This window comes from Sarcophilus harrisii, chromosome 2 (assembly GCF_902635505.1).
Source record: "Sarcophilus harrisii chromosome 2, mSarHar1.11, whole genome shotgun sequence".
Classification (NCBI taxonomy): domain Eukaryota; kingdom Metazoa; phylum Chordata; class Mammalia; order Dasyuromorphia; family Dasyuridae; genus Sarcophilus; species Sarcophilus harrisii.
The window spans coordinates 518,181,789-518,203,926 of NC_045427.1; the positions used below are offsets into that span (position 1 = coordinate 518,181,789).

General features: G+C 33.9%; 1 protein-coding gene across 3 annotated transcripts in view; it reads left to right on the forward strand.

The window, feature by feature from the left end:
* AAGAB (alpha and gamma adaptin binding protein) overlaps positions 1-21,124 on the forward strand; it is a 54,557-nt gene extending 33,433 nt beyond the window's left edge. The window contains exons 6-11 of one of the 3 annotated variants that reach the window (XM_031955334.1): positions 5,004-5,086; positions 7,080-7,173; positions 12,034-12,138; positions 16,521-16,570; positions 17,258-17,362; positions 19,401-21,124. In XM_031955334.1, the coding sequence (XP_031811194.1) occupies positions 5,004-5,086; positions 7,080-7,173; positions 12,034-12,138; positions 16,521-16,570; positions 17,258-17,335 (410 nt within the window). In that variant the 3' untranslated portion in view covers positions 17,336-17,362; positions 19,401-21,124. Of the gene's footprint in view, positions 1-5,003; positions 5,087-7,076; positions 7,174-12,033; positions 12,139-16,520; positions 16,571-17,257 lie in introns of all 3 variants that reach the window. The other 2 variants (XM_031955333.1, XM_031955332.1) reach the window with 2 other exon arrangements.
* The last annotated feature ends 1,014 nt before the right edge of the window (positions 21,125-22,138 follow it).

Below are 22,138 nucleotides of genomic sequence, written 5' to 3' on the forward strand. Positions count from 1 at the left end.
GTCATATGACCACCAGTTGGAGGACCGGACAACTACTACAATTCTCACAACCTTTGGAACCTCTCCCAGTGCTGAGAAATCCAAAAGGCAGAAACTTGCTTAGTTAGGGGCAGCTAAGTGATAAAGTGATAAAAGTGTTGTGCCCAGAGGCAGAAAGTCCAGAATTCAAGTGTGGATCAATTGTGTGACCTTGGACAAGTGATTTAATCTGTGTCTACCTCAATTTCCTCTGCTGTGTAATGGGAGTGCTTTCCCCCATTTTCAGGTTGTTATGAGAAATAGAGATCATATTTATAAAGCACTTAGCATAGGTGCTTGATATTCAGCACTTAATAAGAGCTTATTTCTTCTCTTCCTTCTGAGATACCAGCACTTGAACTCTTTATACTATACTGGAGCTCAGCCAGAAAACTGAAAGACAAAGATAACTAGGGCAAGGATTTGTGTGTGGCATCCCAGTAAGCCTAAGTGAAAAGAGCCCAGCATTCATCTAAGATTAGTTTTGTACTCCCAAATGTTAGTTGGGGCAAACTGAGGACTGTGAAACATGAATTGCCCAGCACAGAAGGAGGCTGAGATGGCTTTGAGATCTATACTCCAAGTAAACCATCATCAAAGGTGAAAGAGTCAGAAAATGAGAGAATAAGGTTGTGAAGTGGGAGAGAAGGGAGAGACCAAATCACCAAAGCTCTCAGGAAAAAAAAAAAAAAAAACCCTCAAAAATCTTGAACATAAACAGATAAATCAGGGAAGATTTAATAACAGAAAGGAATATGGCTTCCAAATCAACTAAAAAAGTCCAGACTGAGGCAAGAGACTCTGGATTTCCAGGAAAACATGGAATCCCAGCAGGATGTTCCTGAATAATTTAAAAAAGAAATAAGAATTAGGAATGCAGAATTTGTAGCCTAGAAAAACTTGAATCCATGACTGAAAGTCTTGCCAAAAAAAAAAAAGACAAAAGAGAAAATAAGTGATTGGGAATGCTAAAGCAAAGAACAATTTGGAAGAAGAGGGGGGAAAAAAGCAGTAATGTTCAAAGAAAACCTTATCTTTTAATACAAATAATTGATTTTAAAGACAGATATGTAGAAAGACAGCTTAACCAGTATAGCTCTCCCAGAAAATATGACAGATCATAAAAAATGTGAACACCATAATGCAAGAAATAATATAAGAAAACTACTCAGGTGGGAACTGAGTATGGTTCACAACATAGTATTTTCACTTTCTGTTGTTGTTTGCTTGCATTTTATTTTCTTCATTTTCTTTTCTGGTTTGATTTGATTTTTCTTGTATAGCAAGATAATTGTATAAATATGTATGCATATATTGGATTTAATATATTTCTACCATGTTTAACATATATTGAACTACTTGCTATCTAGGGGAGGAGGTGGGAAAAAGGTGGGGAAAACAAGCACACAAGGTTTTGCAAGGGATAATCTTGCAGAATTATCTATGCATGTTTTGAAAAATAAAAAGCTTTAATAAAGAAAAGGAAAAGAAAACTGTTCAGGACTTCTGGACACAGAAAACCAAGTACTAATTAAAAGTTTCCACATACAGACTATCTCCAGGAAAAAAAAAAAAAAAAAAACTTGAGACTTCAAACTCAAAGACAAATAGAATTTAAGCAATTCCATTGACAAACAACAAATTCTGTGTATTATCAGAAAAACATCAGATATCAGAAAAGAAAATTTGAATAATGACAGACTATTCTGGTTCAGAAAAGTAAAGGAGCTTGAGGTGCAGCCCAAGGTAATTTAACTTGGAACTGAGATTAATCATTAGTGGGGGGGAAAAAAAAAAAACAAGTTCAGTAAAAAAAAGGATGAAGAAAGAAAATCAGACTTGAACAAATTATTTGCTTTTTAAATACCCCACATAACAGATATGCAAGAAAGGCCATCATATATGACAAACAATATATAATATTGTTATTGTTAAATAACAGCAGCTTTCTTTCTAAAAGCACATAAGGTGACAAGGCTGAAAGTGGAAGTCAGATTAAAATTGGTAAATAGGTATACTAAACTAAAAAACATTCCATTTATAGATGAATCAGATTACAGAATGGGAGGGTACATTAAAAGGGGGAAAGGATGTGGAAGGAAGATGGGAATGTATAGTACATCATAATCAATTGGTAGAATTTACTTGTGATTGAAAAGGCCAACAATAAAAAGAAAATAACTTTTGTCGTCTGTTCAGAAGAAGAGAGCCTAGAAGACAATGGGTAAGGAGACAAAGGGAGGATTTGAAATGAAGAAATAAAAGGGAACATCTTGTTTCAGTGGTGGGGAGAGGTTACCACTGAGGAATATTTCCACGGGAAAAGGAAAAGATTGTGTAAAGGTGTATGGGAACCTTATATGGATGTAATCTTAAGGAATTTAGTGCTTTGAGAAACCACTCATTTTACTTCAGAAGAATCAGAAGGGTAATCAGAGACCCTGGGTTCAGCTGACACCCAGACAAGTATGAGAGAATGGGACTCGGGGAGAAGATTTCAAGGCAAATGGAAGAACATGACCATAGGAAGGGCAATGGTTAATAATAAATTTCACAATCAGGGACATAGGAAAATTTCTACCGTGGGGCAATACTCTCAATTGCAGATATTAGTATTTCTGAGGACAAAGTACAAAAGGACGGGGCCCAAGGTCAAGATCTAAAAGGCAGTAACAGAAATTGTTTAGGAAAGAGAAGACAAAAGTAAGTAAATTAGAAACTTTAATTCTGTCAGGAATACCAAGATTATAGAAGGACTAAGTAAGTACAAAACCCATGAATCAAAGAATAAAAGTTTAGAATAGACCGAAAGGGAAGATAAATAATGGAGTGAATGAGGGAAAGAACTTTATTTTTAGAAAAAGTTACAGAAAATGCAATTCCAAAAACAACAAAAGAAATTGAAGGAGAAGACAGCAAAAAGGATTTTACTTGATCGTTTAACTGAGGGGAAGAAATAAAAAAGAATAAGCAAAATTTCAAAAGTAGGCAAAGGGGTAACAAAGGGGAGGGACACAGCTCCAGGATAAGGGGAAGTGAGCCATGGAAATAGAATTGCCTTAAAGTTTATTAAGCTAAAATAACTGAAGAGATAATACTATGTTTATAAAGGAAGAGAACAAATTCCCAATGTAAGGGAAAGGGTATTAAGAGGCAAATGGAATCAGATATAAGCCTGATTTGTAACTTTAGATAAATTGGATTAAATAATCTGATAAAGTAAAAAGGAATGGTAGATTGAATGAGAAAACACAACCTGACAATCTGTTGCTTACAAAAACTAAGATATACAATAAAATTAAGAGGCTGGAAAAATTTACTATTTGGTGAATGCAGAAAAAAAAAGAGTTGTGATCATGCTATCAGAAAGCAAAAACAAACTTTTACAAAATAGAGATAAATAAGCAAAATATGTGAGAAGAAATCATAGATAATAAACTAGTATTCATATTAAACTTACACGTTCCATGTGACTTATATAAATAAAAGAAAAATTAACAGTGAGAAGGCAATAATACAGGAGTGACAGGAGATTTTAACATCCTTCTCTTAGTTTCAGATAAACCTAACAGAAAGTTAAGTAAAAGAGAAAACACAGAATTGAATAAATTCCTGGGGGAATACTAAAATTAAAAGACGTATGACTTCTAAATGTGATTGCGTTTTTCAGTACTATATGGAACTTGTACAAAATTAACCATATAGTAAAATACAAATATGTTACAAACTAGCCTAAAAAGATAGAAGTACTGAACTGTCCTTTACAGATTGAATTGCCCTAAAAATAGTAATAAGTTCAGGAAAAAATAAAAATTTCTATTGTATTACATTAATACAAAATATATTCATATATTCAAATTGATCTGTAATTTCATAGATTTAAATAATTACCCCCAAAATTACAGATTGCAACTCAGCCTCCTCTTATTGAACAGTTCTTATCCCTTCCATAAATTTGCCACAGGTAGATCAACCCAACATACTGGATACCTAACTAGATTTTTCCTGACATTATAAAGTTGTTCATCTATTACATCTCATTTCATATCCAACCCATCTTCTCTTATTAGCATGTGTTTCCCTTAGGACATCTTTCCCCCTTGTTCTTTAAGATTCCTCATTGTCTGTATTATTTAGCTTGTTTACACTCATCATCTATTTCCAAATTTCTGTGTATGCTTTCTGTTTACTTTCTTTGTAATCTATGAAACAAAAATATGAAATATGTGCAAAATAAATTTTTTTTGGTGGGTGAAGAACAGTAGGGATAGATCTTATATATGGTGTGACACTTGAGCAGAGGCTTGAAAACAAATCAAGACTTCTACAAAGTGGAGACAGGAAGGATGCATCCTTTGTTTAGTGAGGGAAAATAGAAGAGGTAGAATGTGATAGCAGGGATCAGCAATTAGGTCATTGCAGCTGGACCCATCTTGTGGATGATCAGAGGACACTAAATGAGAGGGAGAGAGAGAGAGAATAAATAGCAAACCTAAAGAGGTAGGAATAAGAACAGATGGAATGGTTGTAAAAGCAGATAACTTTTTTTTTTCTCTCTAGCATAGTCTATTTTCTACCTGGATTCAAATTACTTCAGTATAATGGGACCATACATGTATTCTTTTTCCTCTAGCGTTTTGATAACTTTAAGTTAAGTTAAGCCTTCATTGACAGAAAACATTTGCTTTCATGAAATGAAACTTTCTTTAAAATAAAGGACCTTTCTAAATCCCAAAAAGAGCTGTTCTTCAGGATCTACATAGATCAAATCATTTACTGTATATTGCTTTTCAGTTTGTAGAATTGTGTTTTAATGATTTCTGTGATTAGTAATGATTATAGAATACTACAATACAAACAATACTCTTGATTGTTTATCCTATTTGCAGCTTTTCAAATAATGAAATATAGCTACTTTAGTTGCTTTTTGCCTTTAATAATTGGAATTATACTTTAATATTCAGTAATATTTTTTCCCCTTTCAGAAAGAAACCAAAGCTTTGGCCTTCTCAGTTCATTGGCTGGTGCAAACTGTAACATTGGGTCAGCTGAGAACCATCACACTGAAGTAAAGAGTAATTCTTATTTCTCTTATCATATTTGATCTTCCCTTTGTTCTTTATAGTAATGTTGTCACATGTCTTTGTTGTAATGTTGTCACAGTTTTTTCTAAGAGAGATTTGCCCATTTAAAAAGCAGTTTTATACTGTGGAAGAAAAGCAATTAAAGAATGCAAAGACCTAAAGGTTGCTTATAATTATGAGAGGAGATGGGGGAAGATGCTGGAGATCTGAAATTGACTCACTAACAAATAAGTCCGACTTTAAGGGCTCTGCTTTATTCTTTCCTAGTGAACTTTTTCTAAATGCATTGCTTTTTATTTAAGGATCTTAGCTTTTCTAACTCGTTTACTACTCTTTTTGTGGTACCCTGATCTAAATTCAGGAAGCATTGATTAAGTTTCTTCTGTGTGCCAGGCCTATTAATCCATCAGTGGTGAGAACAAATTCCAGAGATGGGTGACTTAACAATAATTCATAATTATAGAGAGCACTTAGGACATTGGTTTGGATCATAATGGGACAGACTCTGGGCTAAGTGCTAGATAAACAAATAAAAACTTAAAACAAATACAAACTACATACAAAGTCAATACCAGTAATTTGAGAGTAGGGCTTAACACCTCCTGTAGGGGGAGATTTCCAATGGAAACTTCAAGATTGAGCTAGGGTTTGGTTTCCATGCGATTAGTTATAGGAAGGAGAACCTTCAGGATCTAGGGTGCAGCCTGTGCAAAAACAGAGATGGAATGATCTGATGTCATGTGGGGTACCTGTACTTAAGCCAGTTTGGCTGGAGAGAGTCCATGAGGAATGAACTGGGGGGAAAAACATTAAAATTATACTTGGGAGGATTTTTAAATGACAAATAGAGTTGGTTGAATTTAGTCCTTGAGGGTAGTTATTGAAGCTTTTCAAGCTGTACCTTAGAAGCATCAATTTGGCAGCTATGCTGAGGATAATAGCATCACAGTTTTAGAATGGGAAGACATCTTTATAACTCGCTAGTCCAATTTCCTCATTTTTTACAGGTCAAGAAAAAAGGCCACAGATAGTCAGGAAGACCAATTAGGTGATTGTAATAGTCCAATGCTTAAACAAAGTAAGTGACTGAGTGGAGAGAAGGGGATGATATAGACTTAGGAGTCATTTGTCTAGAAGTGACAGTTGAACCTGCAAAAGCTGATAAACACATGTAAGAGAAAAGTAGAGAGAAGGAGACACCAGAGGCATCAGACAGAACAATACATAACAGGAATGGCATTCCAGCAAAAGTGATTGAGATTGCTCTATATAAGCTTTTATTGAGCACCTACTATGAGGTGTTATGTAATACAAAAGAAATGTAAGATGTAGAGGTCTTCAGAGAATTTACAATGTGGTTGGGGAGATGAAATTATTGGTCCTCAATATGGTAAAATTTCTGAAAAAGTTTACTTTGGTTAACATGCCATAGCCTTAGTAGAATTTTACAAAGCTTTAATGCTAGTAATGCCTTATTTCCGAGATTACTTTCAACTTTTCCTGTATATTATCTTGTAGATAGATATGTAATTTACATGTTGTCTCTTCAAGTAGAATGTAAACTCCTTGAAGTCAAGGACTGTATTTGTCTTTCTTTGTATCTCCAGCACTTAGCATAGTGCCTGGCACATAGAAAGTGCTAAATAAATCCTTGCTGACTTGGCTTGACCTGAATTTCCTAGAATATTTTTTCATTCATTTTCAAATTGATCAAGTTGTGAAAGATTTTGAACATTTAGTGGATCATTTTTAAATTTATAATTGTTTACATGAAGGTATTAAGAGTTCTAAAGTTTTTTTTTTTTTAAACAAACTAAAAAATTCTCTCTTTAAAGTCCTGCATATCTAGAATTTTTTTTTTCTTATGGCTCCTTATGGTGCATTCTCATTCCTTCTAAGAAAGCCTGGGAATTAAGATGTGAATTTACCTGCTTTTATTCTGAAGTAATACATTTGTTGTTTAATTGTTACCAGCAGCCCCATTTGCCTGTAGGAGATGGGACTGAATGCTGCTTCGACCACCAAGATAGTGCTTCTAACACAACTGACTCCCAGATTGATAGTATCGTAGGTAAGTCTCTTCCATAGTTACGTAGCAAGCCATTTTTAGGTTGGTTAATTTAGAATAGACGTATTACTATAAATCATGAAGAAGTTGATTTTAAATGGGTAGAAAAAGAGGCAACTGCTTAGCAAACATTTAGCTACTGTTCTGTTGTTTTTCCTGGTAGGATTTTAGTATGGTAAAAGAGACAGTACTCATATTTTATCTAATATTTGGGGAAGCAATATGTTTCTGTGTTTGTTCTTTTTTCTTAAAGTGAAACAGTAGTAGTACTTCATGGTTTTGTTGGTGATTATACACCTTCATGGGTTTAATGCTTTTCAAAGCCATGAGAATGATGTTTTAGAGTAAGAAAATACAATTTCCTGATTATTAGTTCCCTGGAACAAAGTTCCACTTGATCCACTTTTCCCCAGGCAATTTCCTCTACTCTGGTCACATCATACTTCCTTTTCTTCATTCCTATCCCTGAGATTAAATAAATTAGTTACAACAAGGGGACCAAAAGAATTTAAAAACCTCCTTTTTTGACAGACATTTGATTTCCAGTAAAAATAGAATAATCCAGATAGATGGAGTTTAATTGGATGAGTGGTTCCCTACAGATAGAGAAGTCTTCCAAATCTTCCTCCTGATGGGTGACATTGCATTGCTTCTGTAAAGCTCTGGAACACTATACTGACTCCTAAATGAGATCCATAATCCCTTGAGTTTGATCTAACTCTCCAAGGAAAAACAACAAGAAATAGTGTGGATGTTGTAAAAATTGTCCAGACGTTAATCTACACTTGGAAGACTAACTCTTAGACTTGATCTTTCAGTGTATATGTTTTAGAAAGTAATTCATGGATGATGAAAAGGGCTAGAAGTAAACAGAAGGAAAAAAAATTAGCTGAAATTTGGGAAATTTGTACAATGCTTTTAGTATTCACAGTTTTTCCTCTGAAACAAAGGTTCACATCTTTAACAATATTCTTTCAGTGATATACTGATGTTTATCAATAAATCTTGAAATGCCAAACTACAAAGAATAAAAGTTCTAAATTGTCAAATAACAATGAGATTCATATGATAGGGTGAATATACTACAGCCTATCACTCATGAGGAATTGGGCCAAGCTGATAGCCTGAGAGAAGATATTAGCAATCCATGGGCTCCACTGGTACATAACCACTAGTACATAAGCACTATTAATACCACTACTACTACAGATTTATATAGAACTTTTAAAGTTTCTAAAGCACTTTATATATCAAATAAAAAGAGATGGACATAATGTCAAGAGATTTAGAATAAGATCCCTAGCGTGTTGGGGGAACATAGGCAAAAGTTCCAAAGAATGGAAAAACCTGAAGAATTGCAATTTGCATCTTTGAAGGGATTAACTATGTCAATGAGTTCACAAGTTTATCAATTTATAAACTTTTACATATATAATCTTTTCTGATTACATTAGAAAAAGTCCAAATAGAGTTTAGGTTAAAAATTGTTTTAATAATAAATGCAAAAGTCCATCCTAAAATAATTCAACACTTACTAATAAATAGGCTTTTTATGTAGATGAGAAACAATTTTAAAAAGAGAAAGGGCGGTAAGGGGAGGAACCGATGAAAAAGAGATTAAAAACAACATAAGAGAAAGTGAAAGAATATTTGATCAGTAAAAACTAGGTACTAGTCTTTGGATGACAAGGGTGACAAGGAAAGGACCATTAATAAACAGAAAAAGAAAATTTCAGTTGGCAAAATTACAGTTGTAAAAGGAAAGATCACAACAAATACAAAAGCAATTAAGTATGTTATTAAGTTATTTGTTATTAAGAAATATTACATACAGCTGTATTCTAATAAGTTAGGCAATGCAAAGGAATCATTAATACTCTATAAAAATGTAAAGTACCAAAATAGATATAGGATAAAATTAATTCAAATAAACCAGTCTTGGAGAAAAATAAGACAGATCATTAAAAATGATTTAAAAAAAAACACCTGGATAAGATAACAAGTGAATTCTTTCAATCCTTTCAAGAACAAATAATCTTGGTATTACAGAGATTATTCTAAATAATAGAGAAAGCTGGAAAATCACCTCCAATTATTTTTATGAAAAAAAATGGTGTTAATTTTTAAACTTTGCAAAAATAACATTTAAAAGGAAATTTGTAGACCAATTTACCCAAAATGATGTAGAAGTACTATGAAATACTAGCTATCAAACTGTCACAGTGTAGTTTTTAAAAAAAAATTTTGTGTTCAAATAGGGTTTATTCTGTGAATGCAAGATTGGTTAAACATCAGAAAAAGTCAACCTTTAATACAACAAATGAAAAAAAGATCCTTCGAAAAAATTATGATTGCATCTCTAAATGGCAGGATAGGGGGCAGAGAAGAGAAACTCTTTGCCAATCATTATGTCTTTTTGAAGAAGGCTAAAAAATGTGATTAAAATGCTCATACTTCTTGACTCAGCAATTATACTTTTAGGCGTATACCTCAAGAAAGTTAAAGACAAATACCTATATCTTCATAGTGACATTTTCTTGGTAGGAAAAACTGGAAACAAAATATTTATAAATTGGGGAGTAGCTAAACAAATTGGCATCTGATGAAAAGTGAGAAATTCAGAGAAACTTCAAAGATGTATTTGAATTAGTATGGAGTGAAGTAAGCAGAACCGGGGGTGGGGAGGAACATACAGTGAATGTAATAATATAAACAGAAATTGAATGCAATACAATATAAAAACCAAGATTAACCTCAGAGAAGAGAAGAAAATAAATATCCCTTTTATCTTTGCAAAGGTGGGGAACTATGGATTTAGGGTATTACAGTATTGTCAAATAGGATATTGTCAAATACACTGAGAAGTTTTTTCCTCTTTTAAAAAAAATTGTTACAAGAGCTATGATAGGGAACAGAATGAGGATCAGTTAAAATAAAATTAAAACAAAAAAATTTTAAGGCCTTAGATTTTTGTCTTTGTACTTAAAACTCCCACAGGAAAGATTTGCAGTTCCCCTCAGTTTGTAGTGGTGTGTCTCTCCTGGAATAATTTTCTTTATCTGTATATATATTGAATTCTTCACCATGCCATAGTACAATGAAAGCTCACTGAAGGCAAAGTGGTTTTTTGGTTTTGTTTCTGTATTCCTACCACTTAATAAATGCCTGTAGAATTTAATTAGATAAAATCCAACATTCGTTCATGATTAAAAAAAAATACTAAAAAGAATAGGAACAAGATTTTTCCTTAACACAATAAGTATTCATCTTAAACCAACAGCCAATATAATATGCAACAGATAAACATTAAAAACATTTCTACTATATGTCAAAATAGGGATTCATGCTATTATTTGACATAGTAAATAGAAACTTTAATGTTGCAATAAAACAGAACATGAAATTAAAAATATTACTTTTTGCAGATGACATGATAATATATTTAGAAAATCTCCCAACTAAATGGAGATATTAAGTGAGTACAGCAAGATCACAGAAGATAAAATTAACCCACAAAAATATTTCAAATTCTTACATAATAGCTATTAAGTTCAAGAAAACATCATGCAGAAATCCCATTTATAGTAATAAAATCCATTAAATATATGGGAATTGACCCACTTAGAAATACAGCTAACTAATATAAGAACAACTCTAAAGTTATAATGACTGGAAAGAAAAGAACTTGAATAACTGAAGGAAACATTCAATATTTATGTTTGGATTAGATTAACATTATAAAAAGTGACAGAACTATACTATTTTAATGTTCATATTTTAATGCAGTAAAAAATTAAAATATAAATAGCATCTTCAGAGAGCTGGATAAAATAAAAATAAAATTTACATGGAAATACAAATGGGCAACAATTTTAAAAACATCTTGGGGAAAATGCTGATAAGGATAGTTCATGAACTAGTAAACTTTACAACAGATAATAAACTAGTTATTATCAAAACCATTTGGTACTGAATAAAAATAAAATAAAGATAACGGATATCCAATCATATATATTTTGATTGTCTAATAACTAATACTTAACATTTGTATGCTGCTTTAAGATTTTATATGTATGATAAGACCTCTATGAAATATCCCTCATACAAAAATTCTGTACTAGAACCTGGAAGCATCAAAACCCTATTGGGTCAATGGATAGGTTTTAGGGTCCATGAACTTGGATGGGAGGAAAAATCAGATATTTACTTTCCCTAACCTTTCATTTCTTCTGTAATCCTGTATTTTATACATTTTAAAACATTTTGAGAAGAGGTCCATAGAGTTGACCAAAATAAGAGACAAGTCTGTGACATATAAAATGTTCAGGATTTCCATCTCAGTAGAATATAAACTTCTTGAAGACAAAGGCTGGTTTTTCTTTTGTTATTGGCAAGCATTTAATAAATACTTGTGCAATTGAATTGAAATACAAAATGGGGGCAAAAAAAAAAATACCAGAATAGTTACACAAGTATACACCACTACTACCATTAAAAAATTGAGATGTGAATGCCAGAGTATTCATCCCAAATTACTTGACTTCTAGCCCAGTGTCATTTTCCCTACCCCATGCTGCCAGAAGGAAATGATCCTTAAACCTTCAGCTAGCCCACAGGTTTCATCATGATTTAAAGGATAATTTAGGAAGAATTCTGATTATAAAGATTATCTGAGGATCAAAGGAACTAACAAAACGTTTTCTATAGAAATTCTAAAGATTTATTGATATGAATAGATATCACTGTCATAGTACCTGAAGGAAATATAGTGCTTTTGTTTAGTAGGCATCTTATAGCCTTAGAATTCTGTGCTTTACTTTATGTGAATTCTTGAATTAATAATCTCACAAACATTCCTTTCAGACCCCATGCTAGATCTGGATATCCAGGAATTAGCTAGTCTCACTACTGGAGGAGGAAATCTGGAAAATTTTGAACGGCTATTTTCAAAGCTAAAAGAAATGAAAGGTAGGTAAAAATAGTAGTAAATATCTTAATTTTATTTATAATAAATATACTTCATTCCCATATGATAGGAAGTAAATTTACCACTGTTTCAGTCTTGCAGAAATACCTTGTAACTGAGTTTTGTATGAGACTGTGGACCCTTGGTTTGCATTTATGTATGTATGTGAAAACCCAGCCAATAATATTGTGCCAAGATGGCTTGAGACTAAATGTAAGTTAGGTCTTATAAAAGTCATTCTGCCTTGCATCATTATGATCTATTCTGTGCCTTCAGGGAATAGTTTATTAGCTAACAACTGCTATAAATTTTTCAAAGAGGTAGGACCTTCCCAGTTGTCGTTCTCATGAAATTTTAACAATGAGTAAATGGCTAAACAGAACGTGATATGGTCCATTTTGTTAAAAGTCTCTCTTATAGTTGCTGTTAATAAAAGGTTTTGCTATTGTATTCTTTCCATAAAATTCACATTTTGCTTCCCCCTATATCTTTTTATCTTTTTATATACATTTTATTTCCTCCACCAATTATATTTTTAAAACAACTTTTTAAACATTTGAGGATTTTTAAAAATAGTTTTGAGTTCAAAATTCTATATCTTCTCTCCCCCTTCCCTTAGACAGTAAGCATTCAGATATCTGTTATATGTGTACAGTCATATGAAACATTTTCACATTAATCGTTTTATACAAGAAGATGAATAAAAGAAAAAGAATGAAGGAAAGAAAATGAAAAATAATGTGCTTCAGTATATTCAGAGTTATAATAGTTCTTTTGAGCAGTGGATAGTATGCTTTGCCATTAGTTCTTTGGAATTGTCTTGGATCATTTTATTGCTGAGATTAGCTACGTCATTTACAGTTGATCCTCATACAGTATTGCCATTACAATGTATAATGTTCTTCTCGTTCTGCTTAGTTCACTTTGCATTAGTTTATTTAAATCTTTACAGATTTTTTTTTTTCCTGAAAACAGCTTGTTTATCATTTCTTATAGCACAATAGTATTCCATTACAGTCAAACACTACAACTTGTTCAGTCATTTCCCAATTGATGGGCATCCCCTCAATACCCAATTCTTTGCCACAAAAAGAACTGCTATAAATATTTTTGTCTATATGGATCTTTTTTCTTTTTATTTGATCTCTCTGGTATGCGGAACTAGTAGTGGTATTTCTGGGTCCAAGGGTATGCCTAGTTTTTTAGCCTTGTGGGCATAGTTCTGTTTTTCTCCCAATTGGTTGGACCAGTTCACAATTTCACCAACATTGCATTAATGTTCCAATTTTTTCCATATCCCTGCCAACATTTGTCATTTTCCTTTTGTCATATTAGCTAATCTTGATGGATATAAGATACCTCAGACTTGTTTTAATATGCATTTGTGTCATCAATAATGATTTATTTGATTTTTTCATCTTAAAACTGCCTGTTCATATCTTTTATCTATTTATCAGTTGTGGAATGACATATATTCTTCTAAATTTGACTCAGTTCTCTATGTATTTGAGATATGAGGGTATTATCAGAGAACCTTGCTGTAAAAAAATTTTCAGTTACGATTACTTTGTATTTCTCTTCGTCCTATTTTCTCCTGTTTATCCTTCTTTCCTCTTGTCTTTTTCTCTCTCCTTTCATTTTGTCCTCAAAAGTGTTTTGCTTTTGACCAGTCCCCCCATCTGCGCCTTTCAACTATCAGACTTCTCTCTTCCCACCTGACTCAATCCTTGTCTGATCCTCTTCCCCTCCTATTTCCCTGTAAAGTAAGATAGATTTCTATACCCAATTGAATATGGATGCTATTTTCTCTTTGAGCCAATTCCAATGAGATCAAGGTTGAAGTTCCACCACCACCCTTCAGTTTTCGCCTCCACTGTAAAATCTGTTTCAAACTTATTTTATTTGAGATAATTTACTCCATTCTACCACTTCCCTTCCCCTTCTCCCAGCACATCCCTTTATCAACTTTTGTTTTATTTTTCTTTTGATCTTATTACACCATAGTTAACTGATACCCATGCTCTCTACATATGCATCTTCTCACTGCTTTAATAATTATTTATTAAGAGTTACAAGTATTGCCTCCTCATGTAGGAATGTAAACAATTTAGACTTACTGAATCCTTTATAATGTCTTTCTTGTTTACCTTTTAATGCTTTTCATGAGTCTTATAATTTGAAAGTCAGATTTTCTATTCAGCTTGACAGCCTCTATTTCATTAATTAATTAATGTTCATTTTCTCCTCTGAAACTTACTCAGTTTTGCTAGTTAAATAATTCTTGGTTGTCATCTTAACTCCTTTGATCTCCAGAATACTATATTCTAAGGCCTCCAGTCATTTTATGTAAAAGCTGCTAGATCTTGTGATATCCTGACTGTGGCTCTGTGACATTTGACTTGTTTCTTTCTTATTCCTTGCACTGTTTTCTCCTGACTTGGGAGCTCTGGAATTTGGTTATAATATTCCCGGGAATTTTTATTTTGTAATTTCTTTTCAGCAGATGATTGGTGGATTCTTTCAATATCTTCTACCCTTTGGTTCTAGATATATATATCAAGGCAATTCTCTTAGTAATTTCTTGAAATATGAGACCTAGTCTTTTTTTTTTCTTGGTCATGACTAATAATTCTCACATTATCTTTCCTTGATCTTTTTTTCAAGTCATTTGTTTTACTAATAAGATATTTCACATTTTTTTCTCTTTTTTTTTTCATTCTTTTGATTTTGTTTTATTGTTTCTTAGTATTTCATGGAATCATTACCTTTTTGTTCATTGTTTTTTTATTTAGGCAGTTCTTTTTAAGGAAGTTCTTCTCTTCATTGGATTATTGTCTCTCTTTTATCAAGCTATTGTCTCATTTTTTTCATGATTTTGTTGTATCATGCTAATTTCTTTTTCCATTTTTCCTCTATCTCTCATGGTTGATTTTTAAAATCCTTTTTGAGTTTTCTTCAGAAATTTTTTTTTTTTTTTTTTTTTTTTTTTGGCTTGACACCTGATTCACATTTTTCTTTGAGGCTTTGAATATAGCTGCTTTGATTTTGTTGTCTTCTTGAGTTTATGTTTTGATCTTCCCTGTCATCATAGTGACTTTCTCTGGTCAAGTACTTTTTTGTTTGTCCATTCATTTTCCCAGCCTATTTCTTCACTTTTAACTTTCTGTTAAAGTTGGATTCCACTCCTGAGGTGGAGGGGTCACTGTCCCAGGCTTCAGGTTTTTGTGCTGCTGTTTTCAAAGCTAGTGTTGGGGGTCTGTAAGTTTTCAGTTCTTCCAAAGTGACATGATCCAAAGAGAGGTTTGGTCTATGCTCTGGAATGGGAAAAACAAAACAATTTCTTCCCACTATATAACTGTGACTGGGTTCCCTACTTCCTGTGGTTGTATACTGTAGTATGCTAGTGCTCCTTCTTGCCCTGGACTAAAACCTGGAATTGAACCTGGAATGGAAATTTTATCACCATCAAGGCTTTAAGAAGTTAAATTACATATCTCTTCTTATCTTGGATTTTAGAGATCTGCTCTTTGGTGTCAACATTCCTAATTGCATGGAAGTGGTCCATGACATCATATGCCCCAAAGTTGTCAAGGAAAATGAGTCCAGGAAAAAAAAATTCTGGACTTCACAGTAAAGAAGTCATTTGTGATCTTCAGAAGAGCCGTTTTCAGAAGGATAGGGATGGAAGCCACATGGCAGAGGACTAAGGAGTAAATGGAGGCAGCCAGGTTTTTAGGCATTTGCAGAGAAGGTGAGAAGAAAAATAAATGCTAATATAGCTTGAGTTCAAGATCAAGGAAAGGTTCTGGGCAGTATAGGGAGAAGATTTGAGCATGTTTTTTAGAGGAATTAGAGATGCATAAAAGAGATTGATTGGTGGAATAAAAACATGGAAAGGATGCTATTTGATTGAGTATACAGGTAGAGTTTATATGTAACAAGAAGAAAGGACCATCTCTTCTCTGAGACTTGAGGGAAAGATAGATAAAGGCAAAGACTTTTTAACCACTTAGACTTATGGGACAGAAGAGAAAAATTGAAGGAGTAACCTCAGTAATGCAGTCATCTGTGAGTGAATAGGAATCCCAATAAATAGACAAAGTTAAGAACTCTGTTGCATGGAGTAATATTTCTATCCCATCTCTTTTTTTTTCCCTCTCTCTTCCCTCATTTCTGCCCTTCCTCCCCCCAAAAACACACACATTTATTAACATGGAATGAATAATGATCAGGAATACTTAAGAGGACTCAAGAGTTCATCCCATTAATGATTGTACCACAAACGTAATTCAGAAAGTGACTTTACATCATTTATGGTTAGAATTTCACAGTCAGGATTACTTCTGCTGTTATATGAAGTTCTTAAATTCTATTTTATCCCTAGATAAAGCAGCAACTTTGCCTCACGAACAAAGAAAGTTGCATGCAGAAAAGGTAAGAGCAAGTAGTTTTTTATTAAAGCTGTTCTGGGTACGAGGATATTTAAGTTATATGTCTGCTTGCTCAATAGAGGATAAGTTCTATTTGCAGATTTTGCTTATCAATCAAAAATTTATTCATTACTTATTCAGTATGAAAGCATTTGTTATGCTAGTCAAATCAGTTTTCAAATATGAATAATTTCTTTGAACTTGAGTAAATCCTGATCTAGTCTAAACAAGAGGCAAAAGATTTTATAACTGGCTAGAGTGTTCCAGTTCTAAATATAATGTTGGAATTTTAGTTTCATACATAGGATCATAGATTTAGGGTTAGAAATGGATCTTAAAAATCACTGAGTTTGACTCCCTCATTTTACTGTTGAGAAAACTGAGACCCAAAGAAGTAACACAATTTGCCTGATACTATGCAGGCAGTAATTGGCAAAGCCAAGATGTAGACCTAGGTTTCTGACTCCAAATGCTTTGCCTTTTCTATTCTGTCAAACTACTTCCCAATAAAGAAAAGACTTTCTTAGGGTCACATAATAAAGTAGCAGAAATGGGATTTGAACCCAAGTCCTTTTACTTTAGATTTATTTATCTTTCCCCTATACCACATCCTCATACATTTTTGAAGTATTAATATATATTTAGCATGGATTTAGTTATTACTTGTAATTTTATAAATTTTTGTCCACAGGTGGCCAAAGCATTCTGGATGGCAATTGGTGGAGACCGAGATGAGATTGAAGGCATTTCTTCTGATGAAGAAAATTGAGCTTCTTGTATCTAATTAGCCAAGATGGTAACAACACAGTTGAATTGTGTTAAGGGATGTCAGGAGCTTGGGACACTGGAGGGGTGGGAGAAGACAGATGCAGGTGTTACCTAAGTCTAGCCTAAAAAAGAGTTCCTCCCCATCGTAGCTGTTGGGGAGCAGTGGAGATGGCAGGTGATTGCAATTCTTTGGGGGACATTTAGGGTCATCAGGAAATAGCCAAAGCACTGTTGTAACTGTTAGGTCACTTAGGGCCTTCCTTCCAAGCCATCTTCCTTGGACATGGAAACCCAGAGAAGTAAGCTCAGCTGTGTCCAGGGTTCACTTGCTTCCTATTAAACAAACTCTGGCCTTAAAGATCTCATCATTTCTCATACCATACTGATATATGCAGTTAGGGAAGCTGATAGAACCCACTGCCACAAGCTCTGCCTTTGAGAATACACTCCTCATGCCACAGTGACCAGAGTGGGAAGGAGGAAGCCACATAAGTCCCTCCCTGCTGTGGCTCAAGCTCTCAGCCTCCCACCAACTCACTGGCTGTTCCCAGATTTCCTTCTTCTCACTCTCACTCCTTATGCACATACCACAACTGCCTTTGCTTTGACATTCCTACTCTTACCACACTCAGGCTGGTTTCCAGCTACCTTCAAGGCACATATACTTGTGTTCTGTCTACTTCCTGACTCTCTCACCATTCCCCATGGAATTGCAATCACTCCCTCCCATCCACTCCTGGGATGGGGAGGAGTAGAGAAGAAACCATCTCATATAAAGGACAACTATGTCTGTCTTCCCTTCTTAGCTCCACAGCAGCCAAAGTCCTAACACTTCCTGGATGGACCCTGTTTTGCTTTGCTGAGATTCCCATCATTGTATTGACCATCTAGCCAATATAAAGGACGGATTGTTGGTCTTAATAATAGTTTACTGAAGGCTCTTCTTCCCCAAACTATTATAAGGCATTGTAGTGTTTAACAATTAGAAGTGAGCTTCCTCCAGATTTACATATTGTTCTAGAGGCTTGGGGATTAGCTACAAAAGCTCTTGCCCATGTAAATGAGTCAAGCAACAGTCCCTGTATTTTTATTCCAAATTACTGGTTGCTCTTACCATCACTTCCAGGACTTTATCTCCTCTCACTTCCTCAGCTAGTTTTCAAGAACCAAGCTTACCTGATTCATGATGATCCATGATCTTTCTTTTGTAAGGTGAGAAAAGAAAGGAGGACTCATGTTATACTGATAATTAATTGTAAGGCAGCTCTGACCTTAATGTGGCACATGGTCTAATCTCGTAAAATGTGTGTGGATTCTGCCTTTTAAATTTTTCGCTTTTTGTAACTAAACTCTTACCACTGCAGAAAATGAGTTCATTAAATGTCCAAGGAAGAAATTATATTTCTGCTATTGTGTTTATATGAGAGAAAGACTTCTGAAGTTTCTGTAAGGGATATTAAAGAGTATGGGAGCAATATTATGAATGCAGTTGTCCCAAATATTTTAGTTTTTCCCCATGTAGATCATCTCCAGCCACTGATGATAGCCAAAGCATTATTGTCATCCCACATATGCTTACAGACAAGTAAGGCATCCGATTCTTTTTGACAGAAAGCCAACTAAGATGTAGAGTATTGAGAATGGATAGCATATAGGAAGCAGTGTTAGGAAACTAATTTACAATCAATTAATAAGGACCTGGACTGCAGGGCCTTGACATTTTCTATGGGCCTTACATAAAGAGCAGCCTTTGTGGTGAAAAGGGCCAATATGCACCTTTAAATGGAACAGTACAGACAGGAAATCTCCCCAAAAAATTGCAATGAGAGTTTGTGAAAATCATTTTTTAAAAAGTTGCTTTTGTGAATTACTTCTTATCAGCATGGGAGAATAGTAGGTCTCATAGGCTACAAGTTTGATTGAAAAGGAATAGAGGTTTGCTAGTGGTGGTTGCCCAGGTTGCAGGTCCAGGTCTGAGACAGTTCCAAGGGTGAACAGACCTAGAATTCTTAGAGGAAACCTAGGAGCAAGTCCGACCCTCACATATCCTCTTACACGTTCTACAGAAACTGAAATGAGAGAGCAGTAAAACAGGACAACCCAAGCATACAAGACTGTCCTGCAGCAGCATTCTACCCAGAGCACACTGTCAATCACAGAAGAGACTGTGACACCCCTAGGGTTTCTTTGTTAGCTATTTGACTTTGTTAGGTGTTCTGTTAAAAACATTGGCAAAGTCCAAGATGAAAATGGGAAAGGAAGTTAGAGAATTTTTTTCCCCTTACTATGATAAATGGCATTAGAGAAATAATTAGATCTTATGTATTAGGGAAAAATAGATTGGAAAAAGCTGTGAACTTGATTTTATAAATTAAACGTGGCTGGACTGATTAAAATGAGCATTATTTATGAAGTTTGTTAATGTGTATTAAGTGCTTTTGGGGAGCTCATGTCATCAATTTACACTTAATATTGAAGCATTGCACAAAATGGACATTTTTACAAGGCAATAATAAGAACACATGTGGATTTTCCAAGACTTCAAACATCAGAGTTTGACTCCCTTCAGGGTATCCTGAGTATTAGTAACTTACTCAAGATCCTTGATGGCAATCATGTGAAGAAGTTTGTGTACCCATCACCACTGACAATTTAAATTGCAGTGTGTCCCCATTGATTGTTGTCAAATACAATTCATCAATGTAAGACTCAACTTGAGGTTCAAGTTTCATGACCTTGTTTGGAAAGACAAGATTTAATAGTGTTTTTTTGGAGGAGGCAAGAGGGAATCATATAGATTTTGAACACTTATACTGAGAAAGCCGTGAATTATAATTTGGAATTCATACACTTACAAATATATTTTGCATTTTGGAACTCTCACTTGGGGTATAAGAAGATTGACACCATCATTCTGCTTTCTTATTACTTATAGGTATTGATGGTTAAAGTAGCAAAGTATGTAGTTCAAAGGCCTAAGCATATACTCTGTAATTGAACTTAAATTGAACTGTATGGGACACTTGATGTTCTGTTTGGAAGGGATAAAGAACAAAAAGCAGCATTTTGCAGTGATTTAATTCCTTGTATATTGCCTTATGCCCTTCCTTAAGTGGAAAAAAGAAATCTTCTCCTTTGCTTTCCTTATCGAAATAGGACTTATAAAAATTATTGTTGTGGTAGATGAAAGCACTATGGTCCATACTGAACTTTAATTCATTGTTGTGAAGCTAAAATTAGGAGACAGTTCACACAAGTTGAGCAGTGGCACATTTTGATTAATGAAGATGGTTCCAGAAACATCATTGATGATTCCTCGTTTTCTGAAGGATTATCATAGGATTAAATAAATAAAAGACGCCAGCTAGGCTTAGTAGGTAACATGACATAATTGAAGAAACAGAATATTAAGAGAAGATCAGGAGCTTTGGATACCAGTTTTCTCATTTGTAGGCTTTGTAACTATGGGCAAATCAAAAAGAAAGCAAGTATGGTACATTGGAATCAGGTATAGAAGTTGTGACTTGGATTCAAACTCTAGCTCATCCTATAAATCATCTATGTGATCTTGAGCAACTTGCTTAGCTTTTCTGGGCCTCAGTTTCTTAAGCAGTAAAATGGGGGAGATTAGATCCCAGCTTCTCAAACTGTAGTTTGCAATCTCATACAGGACATCAAGTGAATGTGGGGATTATGAAATTATTATTTGTTATCAGCAAATATTTGATTTGTATACCTATTCTCTATGCCTCTATACCCAGGGTTACATAAAAATTTCTTGGGTGAAAAGGGGTCATGAGTGGAAAAAGTTGAAGAAGCCTTGGACTAGATGATCTCAGATGTGCTTTCTATCTCTGAATCTCTGATCCTGTGATCTCAAATCCCTGTGATTTAATGGCAACAGCAACACTTGATGGCTAAAAACCTGAAGCTATATTAGACTATATTTAAAAAAACAAAAAAAAACAGAATGTGTAGTAAAAGGGATACTTTGTACTTTTGCATATAAGTTCAGGTGCCACATTTGAGAAAAATTGATAAATTGGAATATATCCAAAAGTAGGTGACCATACTGAAGAACACGAACAACCATATCACATGAAAATTAATTGGGGATGTTTTGCCAGAAGAAGAGAAGGCTTAAGGTAGATATAATAACTGTCTTCAGATATTTAAAGAGTTTTCACATGGGAAGGTAAGGTTGGATTTATTCTGTATATAATAGAAATTACAGGGAAGAAGAAAATGGATTTTAGTAAAAATATTCTAATAGAGCTGTTTTAAAAAAAAAATTTTTTTAAGTAATTTGAAGTGACAGTATTGGCATTTGTGAACATTTACTTTCTGTGCCTAAAAATTATATGCATAATAACGACCATAAGGCACTTTAACATTTTGCCCTTTGTTTTCATAGGTAAGGAAATTGAGGCCTGAAGATCATGCACTTGTATTTAGGAACAAGAATCAGAATCAGAACTTTGGTCCTTTGACTCCTAATCCACTGCTAATTTTCAGAATCCTTTCTCCCTTTTGAAAATTGGAAAATTTTACCTTGTCAGGTTTCTATGATTCATTATTGTTCATGATTTTCCTAAGATCATTGGTAGTGCTTCAGTAGTGATACCCAAAGGTTCCTTCATTACCCTAACATCTAATTTATTCTGTCCTCTGCTTATGAAACTTCATTTTTCATTGTACAATGTTAATTCTGCTATAAGTTTGTCATCTGACTTTAATAGTAGGCCTTATTCTTCTTGTTCCAAACATTTCTTTAAAAGTCTTGTATTTGGGGCAGCTAGGTGGT